The sequence below is a fragment of the Eumetopias jubatus genome, unplaced genomic scaffold (genome assembly GCF_037043125.1).
Source record: "Eumetopias jubatus isolate StellerSeaLion01/CBP00866 unplaced genomic scaffold, mEumJub1_p1.0 scaffold_1, whole genome shotgun sequence".
NCBI lineage: Eukaryota > Metazoa > Chordata > Mammalia > Carnivora > Otariidae > Eumetopias > Eumetopias jubatus.
In genome coordinates this window covers 163,459,481-163,480,730 of record NW_028274807.1, presented here as the reverse complement: position 1 = coordinate 163,480,730, position 21,250 = coordinate 163,459,481, and the positions used below count along the sequence as shown (strand labels likewise).

The following is a 21,250-nucleotide window of genomic DNA, read 5'->3' as shown; positions in this document are numbered from 1 at the left end:
AAAGCCCAGCCTCTCTGTCATGCTGCCAGCTCAGAGGCAAGTGAGAGAGAAGAAAAAACAGGAGAGTGCCTCTTCCTGCCCTTCCTAAAGAAATCTTTTAGGTGTAAGAGTGTGGTACACTTCATACTTGAGGGTTTTTGGGTTTAATAATGAAGACAAAGCTCTCATTCTAAAGGGCAAAAATGAGGGGCTGGGTGCACAGACCAGAGTAGTGCTCTCTCCTGCTTCCAGGGACCTGGGGGCCCTTGCTCACATAGCAATGTGACAGTAGGGTGATGTCACTGACTGGGACCTCAGCTGGATTCCGCAGGAGACCTGGCTTGGTGCTGAGTGATCTGCTGCATCCAGAGAGGTCCTTGCAGGACCAAAGGTAGTTGGGAGATGCAGGATTAACCCATGACGGTGCACTGGGAGTACAGGGTGTTCACCCTGGCTCAGTCACTCTCTCTGGGCCTCCATATCACCACAGACAAAATCTCCAGGGTGGACGTTCCCAGCTCTGATGTTCTTGGATGGACGTGGTGAACGATGCGAAACAGTGTGGAATCAGATGCTAAACTACTAGGGGACTGGAAATGGCTTAGAGACCTCAGAGAGCAGGTGCCCTTGATGTTCCTTCACTTCCCGCATCTCAGCTGTACCCTCTTCCTTCATCCCTCCTTATGACTCATCCCAAAAGTCACCTCCTCAGGGAAGTCTGCCTAGATTCCCCCAGGTTGTCAGTCCTTCCCCCTGTGCTCCAGATGATTACTCATTTACTAATCTGTTTCCTTCACTGGCCAGAGAGCTCCTGGAAAAGGACCTGCCTGATCTGACTTTCTACTTCCCAGCTCCTGTCACACAGCAAGTATTCAAAAAATATTTGTTGAACTGAACTGGACTGACTGCAAAGGGAGACCTTCCAAGCAGTTTTGTGGGTTGGAAAGGGTGGCAGTGCCTGATACCCAGGTAGTCTCCAAGTCTGGCCTCCTTTCCTCTGAAAGTCCAGAGGATTTCCTCTCCGTGGGCTCAGGTGTTATTGCCCCAGTGCTGGGATGACTGAGAAAGCCTCTCTCTACCCCAGCTGCCCTGTCACACTGGTAACATACCCTCTTCTCCATACAGACCTAAACATACATACACATGTATACACCCCCCACAACACGCATGCACCCACACACGTACTCTAACATACGCACCTCAACTTGCACACACAGCAATGACCCATTGCCTCCTTCTGCCTCCTTCAACAAGAGGGCTGAGGAAACTGCAAACATCCTTCCAGAAACCTTAGCACATCCCCCCATACAGCTCTGGTCCAGGCAGAGAGACACACCCGCGGAAAGCACAGTGCCATTCACCCCCTGAAGCACATGAATCAGGAGACAGACGTCCACGTAAAGCCTTGGTGGACATCTGTCTGCTGCCAAGCCTCTGCTCATCGAAATCACCTCTGTCTCCTTACTGCTTTTCTGCCTCTTATAACACAGCCTTGTAAAAGGGCAATGAGTTTTGGACAATGGAAATGATTAACTCACCAGATGTAAGTGCTGGAGCATCTCCACGTATCTGCAGAGGGAAAGAGGGTTGAGTTTGCATTAATTCCCATCCCATTTAAGCCAGGGAGGGGTGACGTTCTGTTAACAATCTCAAGGCCACAGGCAGCTGCTTGGGGACTCACGCTTTCTCCGAAGACAGCAGTTCCTGTGCGATGACATGGGCTCTAGACTGTCCTTCCAGCTGCAAGGAGGGAACAGAGTCATTAGGAGGCACAGCACCAATTCAGAGGGGAAGGGAGACCCCACCTCCGCAAGCCTCCGGTTTACAGAAGGAACTGCCAACGGCTGGAGGCAAAAATCCATGTGCTTCTCAGCCCATTCCTGGGCTCTCACTACCCGTAAGATCTTCAACCTCACGGCACCTCGGTTTCCTTACCTGCAAGTGTGGATATTGAAAGCATCTAACTCAGAAGGTTGTTGAGCTGATGCTCAGCACACTGCCCAACACACAGTAAGTGCTCACTAGGGGCCCCTCTCACGACTGTGTGGTCTTGGCATCCGCCCACAGGCCTCGCAACCTTGAACCGCCTGCGGTTCTCTGCACAGAGAGAGGGCTCTCGCTTCCTGCTTTTCCCTGCGCCGTCCCCTTGGCGCCCTCTCCCCCTTTTCTGCCCGGCTGAGTCCCAGTTACCCTTCAAGACTTAGCCATGGTATCCATCCCCTCCTCCAAGGAAGCTTTCTTGACCCCTGCCGGACCCAGCTGGGTTAGGTATTCTTTCCGGGGCCTTCTCCTCTCAGGATACCGAGTATGTCTCTCTGGGAGGGCAGGAACCATAAATTCCACCCATGCACTACCAGTGCCTCACACAGAGGAGGCTTGCTTTCATTGGCTGAAAGAAGGAATGAGTGAATGAAAGGATGAATAAATATTCATTCCACTTGGGAAGCACTGTCTTGGCTTACCTCAGGAGCTGAGCCATTTAACCCACTGAGGCCCAGCTTCTGCACCTGTGAGATTTGGGAATAACTGAGATTATATCTATAAACAGGAAGGATGGGTGGGGCTGAGGCAGACGCCTAGGCCTTCTGCCACAAGCAGGCCCCTCCTCTGTGGCCTCAAACCTGACAAATATCAGACACAGCTGCTGGTTGGCATCCCGGAGAGCAAAGACACTATGGGGCAGCCTGACAGGACAGCAGGTGCCAGGAATGTGCAGGCAAGTCTGGGGGTGGGGTGGCCCACAGCGGAGCAGAAGGCACTTGGGTGGGACACCTGGCTTCTGGTTACGGCTCTACCATTGCCTCCTGGTACAACCTGTTCAAGTCACTTTCTGAGACTGGGCCACAGTCTTTCCATGTCTGAATAAAGTGACCTCTAAATTCCCTTCTATGCTGAACTTGTGTGTGACTAAACTCAAAGAGCCACTGGTCGAGTGAATGATCTACTCTAATGACTAGAAACTCACTACCTGTTGAGAGAGCAACTACACAGTGTTACGGTTAAGAGCACAGACCCTGGAACTAGGTAGTTTGGACTCAAATCCTACTTCTGCCTTTTACTAGTTGAACAAGTCATTTAGCCTCTCTCTATACCTCAATTTTCCTATCGATAAAACGGGCACAACAGAATAAGGGTACCTAAAACCTGCATATTGTGCAGACCAAATGAGTGCATATGTAGAGATCTCTCTATCTCTTGTCTATGTATCTATATAGATATCTCTCACGCAGAATAGCACCTGGTGCACAGTAAGCACTACAGAAGTAATGGCTATCATTATCTTTGTGGTTTTTCTTATTGAGGTAGAAACCAGGGCCAGAACCAAGTGCTCAGGGATGGAATAAGAAAAAAATAATTTACAGGGCCAAATAGGGGAGAAGTCTCAACTGCAAAATGAAGGCTGAGCCATGCCTCTGAGAGTAGCAGTTGAGGTAGTGGAAAGCAAAGGGACTCTGGGACGAAGCATATCCAGTTCAAATCCCGGCTCCTACATTGTGTAATTGTATGGCGGCTGGCAAACTTTCCTCTGAGCCTCAGTTTTTTTTAATCTGAAATATGGTGGAGAATAATCAGCCTGATCTCCTGCACTGGCCTTTTTTTTTTTTTTTTTTTAAGATTTTGTTTATTTGAGAGAGAGAGAGATAGTGAGAGAGAACATGAGTGGGGGTGGTGGGAGAGGGAAAGCAGGCTCCTTGCTGAGCAGAGAGCCTGACGCAGGGCTTGATCCCAGGACCCCAGGACCATGACCTGAGCCGAGGGCAGATGCCCAACCGACTGAGTCACGCAGGCGCCCCTCGTGCACTAGCCTTTCTGATGATACATTCCTGACTCAAGGTCTTTGTACTTGCTGTTCCCTCTGCATGTGATGCTCTTTCCCAGATCTCATTCTTACTGTCTGATGTTTTCAGATCAAAAGTCCCATCCTTATTGTGCCCATCCATGACCACCTGACCCACATAAAGATCACCCAAAGTCATTCTCTACCCCAGGGTTTCTCAGCTTTGGAACTACTGACATTTTAGGCCAGGCAGCTTTGGTTGTAAAGGCTGTCCTATGTACTGTAGGATCATTAACAGCATCTGTGGTTTCTACCCACTGGATGACAGGAGCAACCCCCCACCCCAAGTTGGGACAACCAAAAATGTCTCTAGACATTGCCAAATGTCCTCTGCGGGGGGAGGGCAAAATCTCACCTCTGGGTGAGAGCCACTTGTTATAACCTTTGATCTTGCTCTGCTCTTCTTTATAGCAACCACACTACCTGATGCTATCCTTGCACTAGAGATGTTCAATCAACTGAATAAATAAAGGAAATGAGATACAGTGCCTGGCACACAGTAGGCATTCAATAAATGAATTCCCTTCTCTAGCTGCTCCATCCCTAACAGTTTCTTGGCTAAGAAGCATAGTGTTTTTGGAGATTTCATTCTCTTCAAGGCCACCCAAATAGGGCAGAACTTGGGTCCTTTGTCAGTCTCCCTCTTGCATCTCACTGCTGCCTCTTGGCGGGCTATCACAGCATCCATGGAGGAGGGGAAAACAGCGAGGCCTGCAGAGGCCTCCAGCCTCACCTGGCCTCCCGCCCTTCCACAGGCGCCGAATCGTGACTCACTGTCTGCCTTCTGCAACTGCAGGGCTAGTGTGGGGCTCTGTGGACAAGAGCAGCTCACTCCTCCCAGGCAGGGGCTCCTGCAGAGTCCCACATGTGAAAAGGCTTTGTAAACAAAACCCTTGCAATGGAAAATATATTCTGCCAGGACGAGACTTAACAGCTAAGAAACCCTGTGGTCAAGTTTCCATCAAGAGAATGACCTTGTAGAGAAAGGACAGGGGTCAGGAGATCTCACACTCAGGTTCTTCCCCTATAAAATGAAGACAAGATGACCTCCTATCTCCCAGAGGCCTGTGACTCGATTCTCACTTGTCATCCAGCATGATGCTGAGAGTGCGTGCTCTGATGTCAGAAGACCTGGGTTCGAATTCTGGGCTCCACCCCTTCCTACACCTATGCCCTTGAACAGGTGATTTCTCTTCTCTGAGCCCCATCTGTAACACAGTGGTAATAAAATAAAATAATAATACCTACTTAATAACAGAACAGCTAGCATTCATTGAACACTTGGTATGTGCTAAGAATGGCTCTAGCTTTTTACATGTATTCTCACTGAATCCTCCCAACAACCTATGAGCAAGGTACTATTCTTATTACCTCCATTTTGCAGATGAGGAAACTGAGGCGCAGGTAAATTCTAACCTTTGCCCAAAGTCACTGCTAGTAAGTGGCAGAGCCAAAATTCAAAACCGGGCAGTCTGGCTTCAACAACCAAGCACTTAGCAGTGCATCTGGCACACAGTAAGCACTTGGTAAATGTCATCTCTGCTCATGACAGATGGCAGGGTTTCTCAAGTTGGAAACACCTATTCTTCACCTGTGCTGGAAAGGCGGCAGCAGGAGTCTGGCACTCCAGGGGGCGCCCAGGCTAGTCCTCTGACTCGGTTCCCTCTGATCTCCGACCCTCGGAGCAGTGCCTACCTCGGAGCATGCTAAACAAGAAAGAGAGCTATGCTGGAAGTCAGGATGCCCGGACCCACATCCCAGCCAGGCCACGAGTGGCTATGCAGCTGAGGGCAAGCCCAGAAGATGAGGTCAGCACTCCCACCGTGCAAGGACGGGACGATGAGATGATGGATGGGAGTGGTCAGGCCCACCCCAATGTTCAGAGTTGTCACCATTACCATTGTTTTGATCTCAAAGCTGTCAGGGGCAGACTGGGGCACGGGCCACTCTGCACGTCCTTCCCAACCTCTCCTGCCAGACGGGCAGACTCTGGGTGGGACGCACGGGGCTGTCCTGCCTGAGTGACTCTGCCAATGATGGATGTGTCTTCACCAGCCGGACAAGAAGGGGGCCTGGCAGGCCATGTGCCCGAGGCTCTCCTCAGAAGCTGCTACTGGGCGTTGCCCAACCGGGCCATTTAATATAGATGTTTGTTTAACCAGGAAATGAACTGCGAGGTTGACGGCAGTGTCCAGGGACAGACTTCTGGGAACAGGGTTCCTCCCAGGAGTGTGGGGGCTGGGGGCGCCAGGGCCTGCGCTATCACGTTTCTCAGGCTGACGCTGTGAGTGTTGTATCAGGCCACCGCTGGCCCCTCTGCCCAAGGCCGAAGCAGCTTATCTTCCCAGTTCCCCAGGGCCGCCCAGTCCTGCACTTCCTCCCCAGGCCCCAGGCAAACCAGCCAGTCAACCCCAGGATATTCTGGGACCAGGATGGGAGGGCTAGTCCTCCTTTAGGGACCCTCCTGGTAGCAGTCACAGAAAGAGCTAGCAGCCCTAGTCCTCTGTCTCCATGCCTCAGTTTCTCCGGTTATTACATGTGGGTGCTTAGCCTCCTTCTAGAAGAGCAGTTCCTCAAGCGTGGCCTGAGAACCTCTGGGGTTCCGTCTCCCTTTTCCGACTACTCATCTGTGAAGCTGGCCCAAACAACAATTCCAACAGACTGAGCACAGAGGCAGCTGGGAGAATCCAGCTGTCTTCTAGGAAGCTAGACCCTATGAATATTTGCAAAAATGGGAAACCAGTGTTACGCTCCTAAGTTTTTTTGAAACGTTATTCTTCATAAAAAATGCCATTTATGTTAACATGCAATGGACCCATTACTGTTACTCTTAAATGAATTAAGAGATGTTTAAAATTTTTCTCAGTGTTACCTTTTCATGTGGTAAATACTGACAGATAAAACTCATAGAAACAAAAAATTTGGGGTCCTCAATCATTTTTAAGAGGAGAGAGATGTGAGACCAAAAGATTTTGACAACTGCTGTTTTAGAGGCTGTTGCAAAGCTCATACAGGATTGTAGGTGGAAAAGCTCTTCTCAGTGAAGAGCCACAGAGGAGGGAGGCATTGTTATCACTGTGTAATAGTCATAGTAATAATTATTGTTTTGTGAAAAGCAGGCCAACGAACCCCCGGCTTTATGGTCCGGCCCTCAGGATGGCCCCAAGTAGGCCCAGGGGCCACACGGTCCTTCTCCACAATGTCCTACTTTATAGAAGAGGAAGAAACCATTCCCAAAGCTCCTGGTTTCTCACCACCTTCCCCGTTTACAGGCCTCCTGGGTTCACACCTGCCCTGTCCTTAAACAGCCACCTCTTTTCTTTCCACACTTGTCTCTGCCAGCCCCTGGCCAAGCCCCATGTCCTGGGGTCTTGGCGCTTGGCTCAGTTCTCCCTATCTGTAGTTACCAGGGCACTCCACTCCCCACTCCAGGACCCTCCGCCTCTCAGCCCCTTGACCCCTCCTTCTCTGATGACTTTCGCCACAGGTACACCCATTCCACCTACCTGGGCCTTCCCCACACTAGAACTGCCCTATCTCAGAAGTGATGAACCTTCTGGCCCCCATCTTAGACCAGAGCTCCTAGCATCCCTCCACCCTCAACTGAGCTTGTCTCTTAGCTCTTTGGGAGCTCCAGTCTTTCACCTACTCCAATCCATCCTAGGTCATGGTGGCCACCTTCTGCTGTCACTCACAGCCCCCAGTGGCTCCTGTGATTCCCCAGCACTTGCAGAAAGAACTTATCATTCAGAATGATGGTGAGAGCCTGTGCTCTGGTGTCAGAAGACCTGGGTTCAAATTCCGAGCTCCACACCTCCCTACACCTATGCCTTATACAAGTGATTTCTCTTCCCTGAACCTCATCTGTAACATGGTGGTAGTAATAATAGTAATAATACCTACTTAACAGAACGGCTAACATTCATTGAACACTTAGTATGTGCAAAGAATGGCTCCAGCTTTTTACATGTATTCTCACTGAATCCTCCCAACAACCTATAAGCAAGGTACTATTCTTATTACCTCCATTTTGCAGATGAGGAAACTGAGGCACAGATTAAGTCCTACCTTTTGCCTGTGACTCAGCCTAGAGACCGTTTCCGGACACCTCTCCTATATTCTTCCATGCCTCACAGAACTCAGTATTACACCTTGTTTCTCCCTACCTCTGGGCCTTTTCGGTTCCTGCAGGTCCCTGTGCCAGAACTCCCCTATAATCTCCGTGTCTCTGAGTCACACACTAAATCTGGGGGGAAGGGGGTTGCAGAGCACCAGGGCAGGCATCCTGATGCTCCAGATTTGCCAGCCTCCTCAGCCACACAGCCCATTGAAAGAAAAATCCACCCAGAAGGGGGGAGGGGCTGCCTTCCACGGCTGTTTCAAGCCCTGGGGAAATCCTGTGAGGGTCCCAGTGAGGGGGCTTGCTGGAGTGTTCTGAGGTCACATCTGGAGAAGGGAGAGTGCTCAGGACTCGCAGGTGGCACCAGACTCCTGGAGAGCGTTGTCTCTGAAGTTCCTCCAGGCACCACCATCACAGACATTGTCAGGCCCCTGGGGACTCAGGTCGGGGTTTCCAGCACAGCCTTCAGCAGCCACTGGGAAATTCAGACACAGCTCAGGGAGACACGGCTCATCTTTATCCCAGCTGTCAGCTGTGCTCCCACAGGAGGCAGAGAAGGGATAAAGACGGTAAGAGAGAGGCAACACCAGCCAGGAGGAGGCGGGGAGAAGGCAGGACCAGACAGAAGTCCCTTGGCTCCCCCAGGACCCAGTGGCTGCCTCCAGTTCATGCTGACACCTGTTTTATTCTAGCTCCTGAAGCCAGGCTGCTTTTAGTTTTGGAAGGAATCTTTGGTTCTGGATGCAGTTTGTAACACATTCACAGAAGCAGCATGTTATCTGGGAAGGCTCCTAAAAGGAGATCAGGAAACCTGATTTCTACTGCGGACTTTGCCTTGAACCTGCTGATAACCCTCAGCAGGCGACAGCTTCTGCATGAGCTTTAGTTTTCCTTCCTGTAAGACAAAGCAATCTCCTGCATAACTGGGACACTATACCCCCTGAATTGCAACTCTCAATGTCCTTCTCTCCCAGCCCCTGGCAACCATCATTCTAGTGTCTGCTTCAATTGTTTTAGATTCCTCGTGTAAATGGAATGATGCAGTATTTGTCCCTCTGCGACTGGCTAACTTCACTTAGCACAATGTCCCCCAGGTTCCTTCGTGCTATATCATGTGATGGGATTTCCTTCCTTTTTAAGGCTGAATAATATTCCGTTGTATGAAGAGACCACACTTTGTTTACCCATTCATCCGTCAATGGACACTAAGAGGGTAGATTTCACGTGAAGTGTTCTTACCGCAATTAAAAACAAAATAGGGGCACCTGGGTGGCTCAGATGGTTAAGCGTCTGCCTTCAGCTCAGGTCATGATCCCAGTGTCTTGGGATCGAGCCCTGCATCGGGCTCCCTGCTCAGCGGGGAGTCTGCTTCTCCCTCTCCTTCTGCCTGCCGCGCGCTCTCTCTCTCTGACAAATAAATAAATAAAATATTTAAAAAACAAAACAAAACAGAGTGATATTAAAATGCCCCTGTGAGCTCTCTCAGCTTCTAGAATCCTAAGAGAGTGGTTGTAACTGTGATTGGCAAGTTCTCACTGACAAGGCCAGTACATGGCTCATACAATATTCGGTCTTCCTGTCCTCACCATCTCACTTCAGGTCAAGAAAGGACCAGCCATGACCTCAAGAAGCCAGTCAATGGCTGGACTCCACGCTGTGTGTTTGAGCCTCCTATGGACCCTCCTTCTCCTTTCCACTTAACCACATCCTACTCTCCTTTGTGGAGCATTAAGGCCTCGCCTCCTGGAAGCCTCCCTGATTGCCCAGACTCTTAAGACTTGAGCCACTTACCCTGTTCGGAGCTTAGCTCACACAGCTGAGGACACTGGGGCTTCCCCACAACTGTTCTATCTCACAGGCAGCCATTGTTTTTAACTCCTGAGATAGAACATTCAGAAAAGAGCATAAAACATAAATGTAAGGTTTAGAGACTATCGTGTCAGCAGCGTTTTCACTCTCCACCTTGGCTGTGAGTGCCCCATGGTTGGGCACCCCTCTGGCTTCTTTCCTGGCACCTCGGACGGCTGAGGGCCCTGTGGGGGCTCCATACAAACTGGCTGGCTGATGCACACAGGCCAGAGCTCACACTTCAGTGAGCAGACACACGCTGCTGGGGATCCTGACGTGGTGAGTCTGGGGTGCTGCAGGTCTCCACAGCCAACTCTGGGCAACAGGGCTGCAGACTAGGTATACAGAGTAGCTGCCAGGAAACCAGGAAGGAGAAAGGGAGGGTGAGTGTGATGGAGGCCCCAATCCCACACTGGGGCCACGGGCACATCTAGACAAAGTGGAGAGGAAAATCAAGACACAGAACAAGTTCTGAGGGTCAGGGCATCCTAACTGTCTCTGTACCCAGCCCGTTGGCTCCAGACAGTCCCAAAGCCCTCCAGGACTCTGAACAAGGGGTGTGGGACATGCAGGTGCCCTGGCCGCCTCCAGACCTGAGCCCCTGGTCTCTGAGAGTCTGTATCCCTCATCCTTCTCCACTCGCACTGCCTTGAAATGTCTCTTGTGTTAGTCTCCTGAACTGTCACACCCTCTGCATCATTACTGGGGAGCTGGTGAGAACCTGGGCTGGCTCCCAGCTCTGCCCCTCACTGTGCAAAGTAAATTATACAGGGCCAAACAAGGGTTTTCATTTTATTAAATTGTCATGCATCTAAGTTTGTTTTCCTTGACTGCAGGAACTGAGTCTAATGTATTCGTTTATTTATTAGTTTTTTCAAGAATATTTACTCAGTACTATTTTATGTGCCAGGCGGTGAGGACACAAATGTGAACAGAAGTCTGGCACTGGAGGTGCCTGGGAGGCTCTGTCGGTGAAGCGTCTGCCTTTGGCTCAGGTCGTGATCTCAGGGTCCTGGGATGGAGCCCCACCTCAGGCTCCCTTCTCAGTGGGGAGTCTGCTTCTCCCTCTGCCCCTCCCCCCACCACTCGTGAGCACTCTCTCAAATAAATAAATAAATAAATAAATAAATAAATAAATAAAATTTTAAAAAGAAACGTGGCCCTGCCCTCTTGGAGCTATTCTTACGGGGAAAGGCAACTGGCATGCAAGTAAACAGAAAAGAAAGACCTAATCACAGCTTGAGATAAGTATGAGGAAGGAAGTAGACAGGAATGCTGCAACCAAGCACTGCAGAGTGAGCAGGGGAGACCTCTTTGAGGAGGTGACATTTAATTTGAAACCCTTAGCCAGCTGTGCAAAGGGTGGGATGAGTGCTTTAGGTGGAGGCAACTGCAAGTGCAAAGACGCTGAAGTGGGTTTGAAGAATGGATAGAACTTGTTTTTGAATCCTTCGTGATGCCTGGCCAAAGGCCTTGGGTTTGTTGATTTTCATTTGATCTGTGATTAACACATGACAATAGAAAATGAAATGCCAGGGATTTCAAATCTTTAGAATCTGGTGCCAACACCCGGAATGGCAGACACAAGAGGGGAAGCAGGCGGAAGGGATGGGAAGATGCTGAGTTCAGTTTGGGATGTGCTGAGTCAGAGGTACAGTAGACCCTCTTTATCTTTGGGGGTATGTCTAAAGACTCCCAGAGGATGCCTGAAACCACAGATAGTGCCAAACCCCACATGAGCATACCTTGGAGATACTGTGAGTCTTTCCAGACCATTATAATAAAGCAAATATCGCAGTAAAGCTAGTCAAATGAGTTTTTTGGTTTCCCGGTGTATAAAAATTAGGTTTACACCATACTGTATTCTATTAACTGTGAAAAGCATTACTCTAAAGTACAACGTATGTACCATTGTTACAAAATGCTGAGTCGTAATCACTGGTCACAGATCACCATAACAAATATAATAATGATGAAAAGTTTGAAACACTGTGAGAATTACCAAAATGTGACACAGAGACACGAAATGAGTAAATGCTGCTGGAAAAATGGTGCCAACAGACTTGCTTGCTACAGGGTTGTCACAAACCTTCAGTTTGTGAAGAATGCAGTGTCTGTGAAGTACAACAAAGCAGAGTGCAATAAAACGCAGTATGCCTGTATATAGTGTTTTCCTAGACACACACACCTGTGATAAAGTTTAATTTATAAAGTAGGCACAGGCGGCGCCCGAGTGGCTCAGTGGGTTAAGCGGCTGCCTTTGGCTCAGGTCATTGATCCTGGAGCCTTGGGTTCCTGGAGTCCTGGGATCGAGTCCCACAGGGCCTCAGCAGGGAGCCTGCTTCTCCCTCTGCCCTTCCCCCTCCCCCCTGCTCATGCAGGCACGTGGGCGCTCTCTCAGATAAATATACAACATCTTTTTAAAAAAATAAAGTAGGCACAGTAAGAGATCAACAGTAACTAGTAATAAAATAGGACAATTACAATAAAAGTTATGTGAATGTGGCTTCTCTAAACATACCTTATATGGTACCTTATAGTACTGTACACACCCTGGTTCTTCTTGTGAGGATGTAAGATGATAAAATGCCAACATGATGACATGAAGTGACACAAAATGATGTGGGTGCTGTGACCTGGTGTTAGGTGACTACTGGCCTTCTGAATCTATGTCCGAAAGAGGATCACTTGCTCCTAGATCAAGCTCATCACAGGCAACTGAAACTACGGAAAGCGAAACTGTGAATAAGGGGGGACGACAATATCTGTGGGGCTTCCAAGAAGGGACCAAAAGTTCAGCTGGAGGCTGGAGGGTGGGGCTGCAGAGAAGAGTCAGAGCAGGAGGTCAGCTCTGGCAACAGCACCTGAGTAGGGCTGGCTGCTGCCCTGGAATGGGCTGCCTGAGCAGAGCACAGGATGGAAGAGCTCGGGCCTTGGGAAGTGAATGCCTGGTGTGGAGGCACAGAGTTGGATAGTCAGAGAAGTACGGAGAAAACCAGGACAGAAGGTCGCCAGTGAAAACCAAGGGAAGAGGGAAATCCCAAGGCAAGAGGCCACCAGAGCTGAGGCTCAGGGTGTGAGGCGGACAGCATGGAGACCCTGGCTCACGAGGTCAGGGAGGGTTGTGTAGGGCAGATGTGGGCAGGAAGGGAGGTGGGGGAGTGGGGAAGACTTGAGTATGTCTGTAGGCTGAGGGAAGTCCTAAAGAATCTCTGCAGCCCATCTCCCTCTCCTGTGCTCCGTCTACTGACCTGGTCTAGCTCCTGAGGCTCATTCCCGCCTTCCTGCCTCTGGGTTGCTGTTCTCTGCCCAGAATGCTCTGTCCTTAGACCCTGCCAGTTCTTGCTGGCTCACACCATTCAGCTCCCTGCTGAAAGGTTTCCTCCCCGTCATAAAGGCCTTCTCTAAGAAACCAGAAGCCTTCCGACTGCTGGTCGGAATGTAAAATGGGGCAGCCACTGTGGAAAATGGTATGGCGGTTCCTCAAAAAATTAAAAATAGAATTACATGATTTAGCAACTCCGCTTCTGGAGACATACACAAAAGAACTGGAAGCAGTGTCTTGAAGAGACATCTGTGCACCATGTTCGTGGCAGTAATACTCACAATAGCCCAACAGTGGAAGCAACCCAAGTCCCCATCGATGGATGAATGACACACAAAATGTGATGTGTACATACAAGTGGAATATTCTTCAGCCTTAAAAAGGAAGGAAACTCTGACACAGGACACAACATGGATGTGTCTTGAGGACATTATGCTCAGAGAAATAAACTAGTCACAGAAGGACAAATTCCATATGACCCCATCTCATTTCCATGACATCCCCAGAGCGGTCAAAGTCATAGAAGCAGAGAGCAGCCGGGTGGCCACCAGGGGCTGGGGAAGGGGGTGAGCAGTTAGTGTTTAATGGGGACAGAGTTTCAGTGGGGAGATGAAGAGTTCTGTGGATGGATGGTAGAGATGGTTGTATAACAGGGTGAATGTACTTAATGCCACTGAACTGGACACTTAAAAATAGTCAAGATGGTGGATTTTTATGTTATGTGTATTTTAACACCAATTTTTTCATTGGAAAAAAAAGCCTTCTCTAGCCTCTCCGCCTAAATTTCCCCCCTCGTCCCACCCCAGGCGCCCTGCTCCCACCACCAAGGTTTGTTCTGTGTGTTTGATGCTATAGCACTTTCACTGCCTAAACCCACCTTAGGAGCCTTCTAACTGAACATCTCCTTCACTCGAGCAGAAACTCCACCAGGGCAGGGAGGCACCTGGTCTGTCTTATGGCTATTGTATCTTAAGCCCTTGGAAGGGTACCTGGCACATAGTAGGTGCTCAGTGAGTACTTAGTAAATACATTTCCGCTGAGAGGAGGGACGGGGAGAAACTGAGTGAGGATACAGAGAGACGATGCAGACGGGAGGGAGTTCATGTTCGCCAGGGGACGAGGTTGTTTTCTGGGAAGGAACAGGCTACAGCCTGAGGAAGCTTCTGCAGGTTTAGGAGGGCCTCCCAGGGACTAGGAGGAGTGAGCACATGCCATGGAGCCAATGTTCAGGGCTGCAAAAACGGTTGAGAAGACTGGCATGGAGAAAGCATGTGTCGACATTTCAGCGAGGTGGGGACTGGTCTAGTGGAAATAACCAGGGTTCAAGCAGATGGTCAGGGCAAGGTGGCAGGTGCAAGGCCTGGGGGCACGAAGCCAGCAAGAAGGCCCAGACCAGGCCGCCTGGACCATGCATGCAGCCAGGGAAAAGAGGACCTGTCTGGGCGGGGCCCGGGAGGGCATCACGGCAGGACAGGCCTGTTCCAGAGGACAGGGCAAACTTCGGCCTGTGCTCGAGGGTGGACCCGTCGGGGAAACGTGGTGACAACAGGACTCAGACAAAGGGAGGAGGAGGTGGAGGGACAAGGTGGCTCAGAGAGGCCATGAACTCCTGGGCGGGTCTCCAGGGAGCTGGTATTTAGCTTGAAAAGTCTCAGTTAGTCTGAAAACCGGGCCTGCTGTCAGGGAGGAGTGACATGCCAAGACAGCCTTTGTCTCCTTTCACAGCTGGATCTGTTTTTATGTCCTTCTTGCTTTTCCTTTTTTGCCCCCTCTTTCCTTTAACCCACACCCCCTGAATATCTCTGAGTAGAAGAGAGGGAGAAGTCAGACAGGCGGGTGGACAGCTGGGCTCAGCTTCCCGTCCTGCTCCAAGTCTCTCTCCTTCTGATGCGGCCACCTCAAAACATCGGGAAGACTGGAGCTCACCACCTCACATTTGTTTTTACATCAAACTCTAGGAAGGGTGGGGCTCACCCGAAACACGCCTCCTGAGGCCCGGGGGAAGCAATTCCACTATCATTCATACTTTCCCCAGGTCTGCTCCTTAGAGGTGGCTGGAGATGGGAAATCTGGCTCCTTTACCCCCTCCATGTGACGGAGGCACAGAGCGGGAGAGGTCTTTGCCTTCTGGGGAAGTAGACTTCTCAGAGACGGTGGAAGATGAAAGAATGAGGAGTGAATGCTCCTTCCCCCTGCCCCCCAGACCACCCAAATTTCTACAGCAAGAAGGAGCCAGGAAAGATTGCTCCCTCCAGAAATCTCCCTTCACAGCTGCACATGGCCCAGCAGTTGGTGAACTCTCCCACACTGAGGGCTGCCAGGAGGAGGTGCCCTGTCACGGCCTCTTGGGGGTCACTGTGGTAGCAGGTACGAAGACTGAAAATGAGCCTCTCTGAGCCACCAATCCCCTTGTGAGATCTACCCTAGAGAGAAGCATGTGCATAAGGAGGTGTGTGAACAAGTGCAATGTAATACTGTTGGTAGAGCCTAAAAATTAGAAACACTGTAAAGGTCCCTCAGCAGGGGGATAGCAAAACAAAGGACAGCATACCCATAAATGGGAATACCATACAGCAGTTAAAAAAAAAAAATCAGAACGCTATGTAGCAATATGCAAAAATCTCTATAAGATACCAGTGAGTGAATGCAACCAAGTTACGCCAGGTTTCTTTCTTTTTTTTTTTTTCCCTCTCCAAATCTTTTTCACTATCTTTTTTAAAAAATTTTTTATTGTTATGTTAATCACCATATATTACATAATTTGTTTTGGTGTACTGTTCCATGATTCATTGTTTGTTCATAACACCCAGTGCTCCATGCAGAATGTGCCCTCTTTAATACCCATCACCAGGCTACCCCATCCCCCCACCCTCCTCCCCTCTAGAACCCTCAGTTTGTTTTTCAGAGTCCATCATCTCTCCTGGTTCGTCTCCCCCTCTGACTTACTCCCCTTCATTCTTCCTCTCCTGCTATCTTCTTCTTTTTCTTTTTTCTTAAAATATGTTGCGTTATTTGTTTCAGAAGTACAGATCTGTGATTCAACAGTCTTACACAATTCACAGCGCTCACTGTAGCACATACCCTCCCCAATGTCCATCACCCAGCCACCCCATCCCTCCCACCCCCGACCACTCCAGCAACCCTCAGTTTGTTCCTGAGATTAAGAATTCCTCATATCAGTGAGGTCATATGATACATGTTTTTCTCTGATTGACTTATTTCACTCAGCATAACACCCTCCAGTTCCATCCACGTCGTTGCAAATGGCAAGATCTCATTCCTTTTGATTACGCCAGGTTTCTTACAGTTTGATATGATTCAACATATGTAAACAACCACTCCACAAACAATACCGAATCCATTTTCCTCTCATAATGAATGATACACATAGGTGAATACAGGGAAAAGGTTCTGGAAGATACACACCAAACTGCATACCACAGCTACCTCCTTGGGGACACAGGAACTAGGAATGAGTACCCCAGGGCACCCAACCCTCACCTGTAATGACTTCATACTTTATGAGAAGAATCCAGTAGAGCATGACTTGTGCAACGAAAACTTGATTTTTAAAGGTGATTGCCACTGTGGTTCATTACGAAAGCCTCGAGGGCAGAAGGGAAAGGATGCTCAGTACATTCGCTAGGTGAGAAGGCTGGGCTCCTGAGGGCGAACTGACCAGCCGCGAGGAGTCTACACCCACGCTTCTCTGTCTGTGCTCTCAGAGTGACAGAACACTAGTGGGCCCTGCATTTGGCTGGCCACTGATTGGTTCTATGTAGCTCTGGTTCCAGGGCACATAAGGGGTCCCTGTACCAGGCAGGAGCTGCCTCAGTTCTGCAACCCTGCCATTATCACTGAGCTTGACTGGACCCTGTGCAGGTTGCTTCCCTGTCCTACCACGGTCCCACCCACTCTGACCTTCGTGTGTTCTTTTACTGCATGCCAGGCATTCGTCTCCTCAGATTTATTTATTCTCAGAACTACTGTGAAGTAGGCACCACTATTGTTTTCCCAGTCTTACAGAAGGGGAAACGGAGGAACAGAGTGGTATTTGCTAGTGACTCAGCTAGCAAGTGTCAAAGCTCAGTTTGAACCTCTCATTCCCTATGCTACCCCACCTCCTGCAAGCTCCTGGCCATGCAGTGGCCCGGAGATCACAAGGCTGAGAAGCTGAACCAGGTGACCACCAATGTCCAGGGCCCTAGGACTTCATGTCTTTGCAATGGTCCTGAGCAAACAGGACCCTCCCTTCTCCCTCTCTGCCTCCCAGACAGGAACAACAGATAGCTATTATGCCCCCACTATGTGCTGGCACTTTTACATCGGTGCCCTCATTCAACCCTCCCACAGCCCAGTTACTATTAATGTTCTTATTTTACAGATAGGGAAGCTGAGGTCCTATAATGGGAAGTGACTGGCCAGTGGTTACACAGCTGGAGGAGATACAGGTGGTCTCAGAGGAAGGTTTAACAGAGAACCTGGTGCTATGGCGGGGAACCAGCACCACGTGGAGGACCCTGAGATACAGAAAGTATGCCCCACTGCTCTGTCAGCCCTTCAACTCTTCCTGGCTTGGTACCCAGACCCAATTCCCAACTTCAGAGTGGGGATCAGATCCCAAATAGCAACTATCTTTTTGCTCCCAGGCTCCACGACTCCAGGGGATGCCCAGAAAAGCCACAATCATCTCTAACTGGTACCACTAACTCAAAGCTCCTCTCCCTTGCCCTCAAGGAGGCAACAGTTCTTTTTGGGGAGAGAGGACGAAGTGGAGAGGTAAGAGAAGTCTTCCAGGGCTACAGGGGGAAACAAACAAACACAGGGCTTGGAACCAGCCAGACCTGGTTTTGAGTCCAACCCCTTCAATCACTAGCAGAGTGGCCCTGGGAAATTTACTTAATTTCTTTTTTTATTTTTTAATTTTTATTTTTTAAAAGGTTTTATTTATTCATTTGTGAGAGAGACAGAAAGAGAACAAGCAGGGGGAGAGGCAGAGGGACAGGGAGAAGCAGACTCCCTGCTGAGCAAGGAGCCCAATGCAGGACTCGATCCCAGGACCCTGGGATCATGACCTGAGCCGAAGGCAGACGCTTAACCATCTGAGCCACCCAGGCGCCCAATTTACTTAATTTCTGTGTCCACCACCACACCACAGGGTTGGTGGTATTGACCTTGAACTTGTTGTAAGGAGTGAAAGAGGCATGGATTGCGGAAGACAACACACTCTATCCAGAGATGGAGAGGAAGGGTCAGGAGCCACCGGGGGAAGGACTGAAGAGGAGCCGGGTGGGAAAACTCCTTTCAGCTTTCCCACAGCCCTGCGGTGGGGGGGGAGGGGGGGGCAACTTTATGAAGACCCTGAGCAGAAAGATAAATGAACTGAAACCAAGGGTATGAAAACAAAATGAAAGACCTGACCCTTTATACAGAGCTTGGCAAGTGCCAGGCACTTCTGCTGAGCTCTTCCACGGGAGCAGTCTTTAATCAATGTGATACACCTACTCCAGCCTTGGAAGGAGAGGATGACGAAGAGTGGGAGACAGATACCAGATAAGGTGCCCGAAGGAGGCTGGTCAGGTAGGAGGCGATGCTTCTTGGCCTCCCCAGCTACTCCTCTGCGGACAGGTGGGGCCCAGGAGATGGGGTGGGGGGAATGCCTAGCCTGTCTCCCTGCAGCTGGGGTGTCCCTCTGGGTCTAAATTCCTGGCCCCCAGCACCTCAGGGTGTTTGCTGGATGACATGGAATAACAGCCGTGTGAGCCTGGGCAAGATCTTCACTTCTCTGTTTCGAGACAAACCCAAGCTCCAAGAAGCAGTGTGTGGAAGGACTACAATAAGCCAGCAAGTGGAAGTGAGGCACGGGCTCCCATGCACCCTGAGTCCATATAATTACCACCATGCCCCAATGCCCACTAAGAGGTCTGAGCTGCCACTGTGACTTGGTCCCTATGCCAGGCAGGGACCCAACTCACCGTCTGCCTCCAGACAAACGACAGCTCTTCGCTCAGCCCCATCCCATCTAAGTACCACCACAGGGTATGGGAAACCAACTTTCATTCCAAAACTGTCTTCAGTTAATGAAACTCACACACTTCCCTTAATTGTCCTAATGATTCCCACTTCACAGATGAGGAAACTGAGGCCCAGATGCCTGAGGTCATTAGAATCCAGGTCTGTCTTGATTCAAATCATGCAGTTCTATTTCACTTCATCCCCAAGGGCTCTGGGAAGCCCCAAACTTCCTCAGACCCAAGAAGTCAGCAGGAGCATTGACCCCGGCATCACCAACGCAGGACCCTGTGTCTCCTCATGTTTCTTAATGCTGCAGCCCCAGCTGTGCTGTGACTCAGCCTCTGTATCCAATTTGGGGCCAGCTATTTGGAAACAGCTCCCTCCTCACCAAGAGGGGGTACAGTGGTTGTCACCGTCCTTTCTCGGCCTTTACATCTCTGACTCCCCACAACCCACTGGCCCCTTGCCCATGGTGGGGCACCCTACCTTGTGGGTGAGGCTGGGGTCTCTTGGAGCACTGTCCTCCTCCTCCGAGCTTCCCTGTTCTCCATCCGATGATAGGTCCTCTTTGGGGGCTGCCGCCGAGATGGGACAGACCTTATAAGGTTCTGTGTAGGCGCTGGGGTCAGAGCAGAGGAAAGAGAGGGTTAGAGCTCCTTGTCCAGCAAAGGCAAAGTGAATACACCAGGGGCCCTGTTAATGCCACAAGCCATTAACGAGTGCTCCGTGTGCAAAGCTCCATGCCTGCCCTCCACGGGGACCTAGAACTGAATAAGACACAAGCCCAACCATCCCTACATGCTCCCACTCCAGCCATCCTGGCCTCCTCCTAGTTCCCTGAACGTACCATGCTCTTTGCTGCCTAAGTGCCCTTACACATGCGAAGACAGATCTGTCTCTGTTAAGATACGAGGCAGGCTGTGATGCTGGAGGGTACAAATAATTACTGTGAGGGCAAGAGATGTTCAATCTGGTTGGTCCGGCAGTCTGGACTGGCCTGGTCAGGCAGCAGAGTCCGCTCCCAAGGTGGCCATGTCCTCTGGGCCCGAACGAGGAATACAGTGATGCAGTACGCTTCAGGATGTGCATTCTAGACCCTGGCCCCTGCCTTGTCATCAGCTAGATCACGGACAAGACACAACTCAGGGTGTGAGTTTCCACCTAGGGGATGATGATATCTATTTCATTTTCTGGCTGGTGCTGTGAGGATCAGTGCTTGCACAGGTGAGGTAACAAACTCATACGTGTATGACTATGACTATAACATAGACATTGCCGTTAATTAATTAAACACACTTATTCAATAAATGTTTGTTGATTGCCTGCTTTATGCCAGGCATAGAGATAGGCAGAGGGTAACGCAGTGACAAATAAAGCAGACATGGTCCCTGTTTCAAAAAGGAACGATGAATATATGATCATAAATTATGATAAGTGAAGGAGAAGAAGGAAGTGCTTTCATAGGGCATAGTGAGGGGGAACTGTCTGGACAGGCCAGAGAGGACTGCTCCGAGGCTGTGAGCAAGAGGAGGAGCTCTGTGACAGCACGGGGAAGCTTCCAGGAGGGGCAGCATGTGACACACCAGCCTGCAGGAGGAGAACCCTCCTTCCTCTGACTTCAAAACTATCCCCGCAGAGGAGGCTCTAACCCCATGACAACCACCTCCTTGCTCTGCTCCCTGCTCCAGGTCTCCCTCTCCACCCAGCAGAGTGGTTGCTCCACAACAGGGATCAGGCCATGTTCCTCTCCTACTTGGAAACCTTCAATAGCTCTCTCCTGCCATGGGCAATGTGGTCCCAAACAACTTGTCACAAAATTTCTTCTCATACTCAAAATCCAGGCATTTGTTCTTATTAAATTCTTTTTTTAAAAAAATTCTGTTTATTTATTTGAGAGAGAGAGAGAGTAAGCACAAGCAGAAGGAGCAGAGGGAGAGGGAGAGAGAATCTCAAGCAGACTCTGTGCTGAGCATGGAGCCTGATGCGGGGCTCAATCTCACAACCCCAAGATCATGATCTGAGCTGAACCAAGAGTCAGATAGTCAACCAACTGGGCCAGCCAGGTACCCCTGGTCTTATTAAATTCTAATCAAATACTTATTTCTGCCCTCTGGGAATGGCACAA

The 21,250-nt window shown here is 50.0% G+C and overlaps 1 protein-coding gene across 1 annotated transcript in view; it reads right to left on the bottom strand.

Moving 5' to 3' along the window:
- The window catches only part of FGD5 (FYVE, RhoGEF and PH domain containing 5), a 118,680-nt gene that overhangs the window by 49,351 nt on the left and 48,079 nt on the right, over positions 1 to 21,250 (bottom strand). The window contains exons 3-5 of the mRNA XM_028101778.2: positions 19,612 to 19,744; positions 1,661 to 1,719; positions 1,518 to 1,548 (exon numbers count right to left, since the gene is read on the bottom strand). Of these exons, the coding sequence (XP_027957579.2) occupies positions 1,518 to 1,548; positions 1,661 to 1,719; positions 19,612 to 19,744 (223 nt within the window). The remainder of the gene's footprint in view (positions 1 to 1,517; positions 1,549 to 1,660; positions 1,720 to 19,611; positions 19,745 to 21,250) is intronic.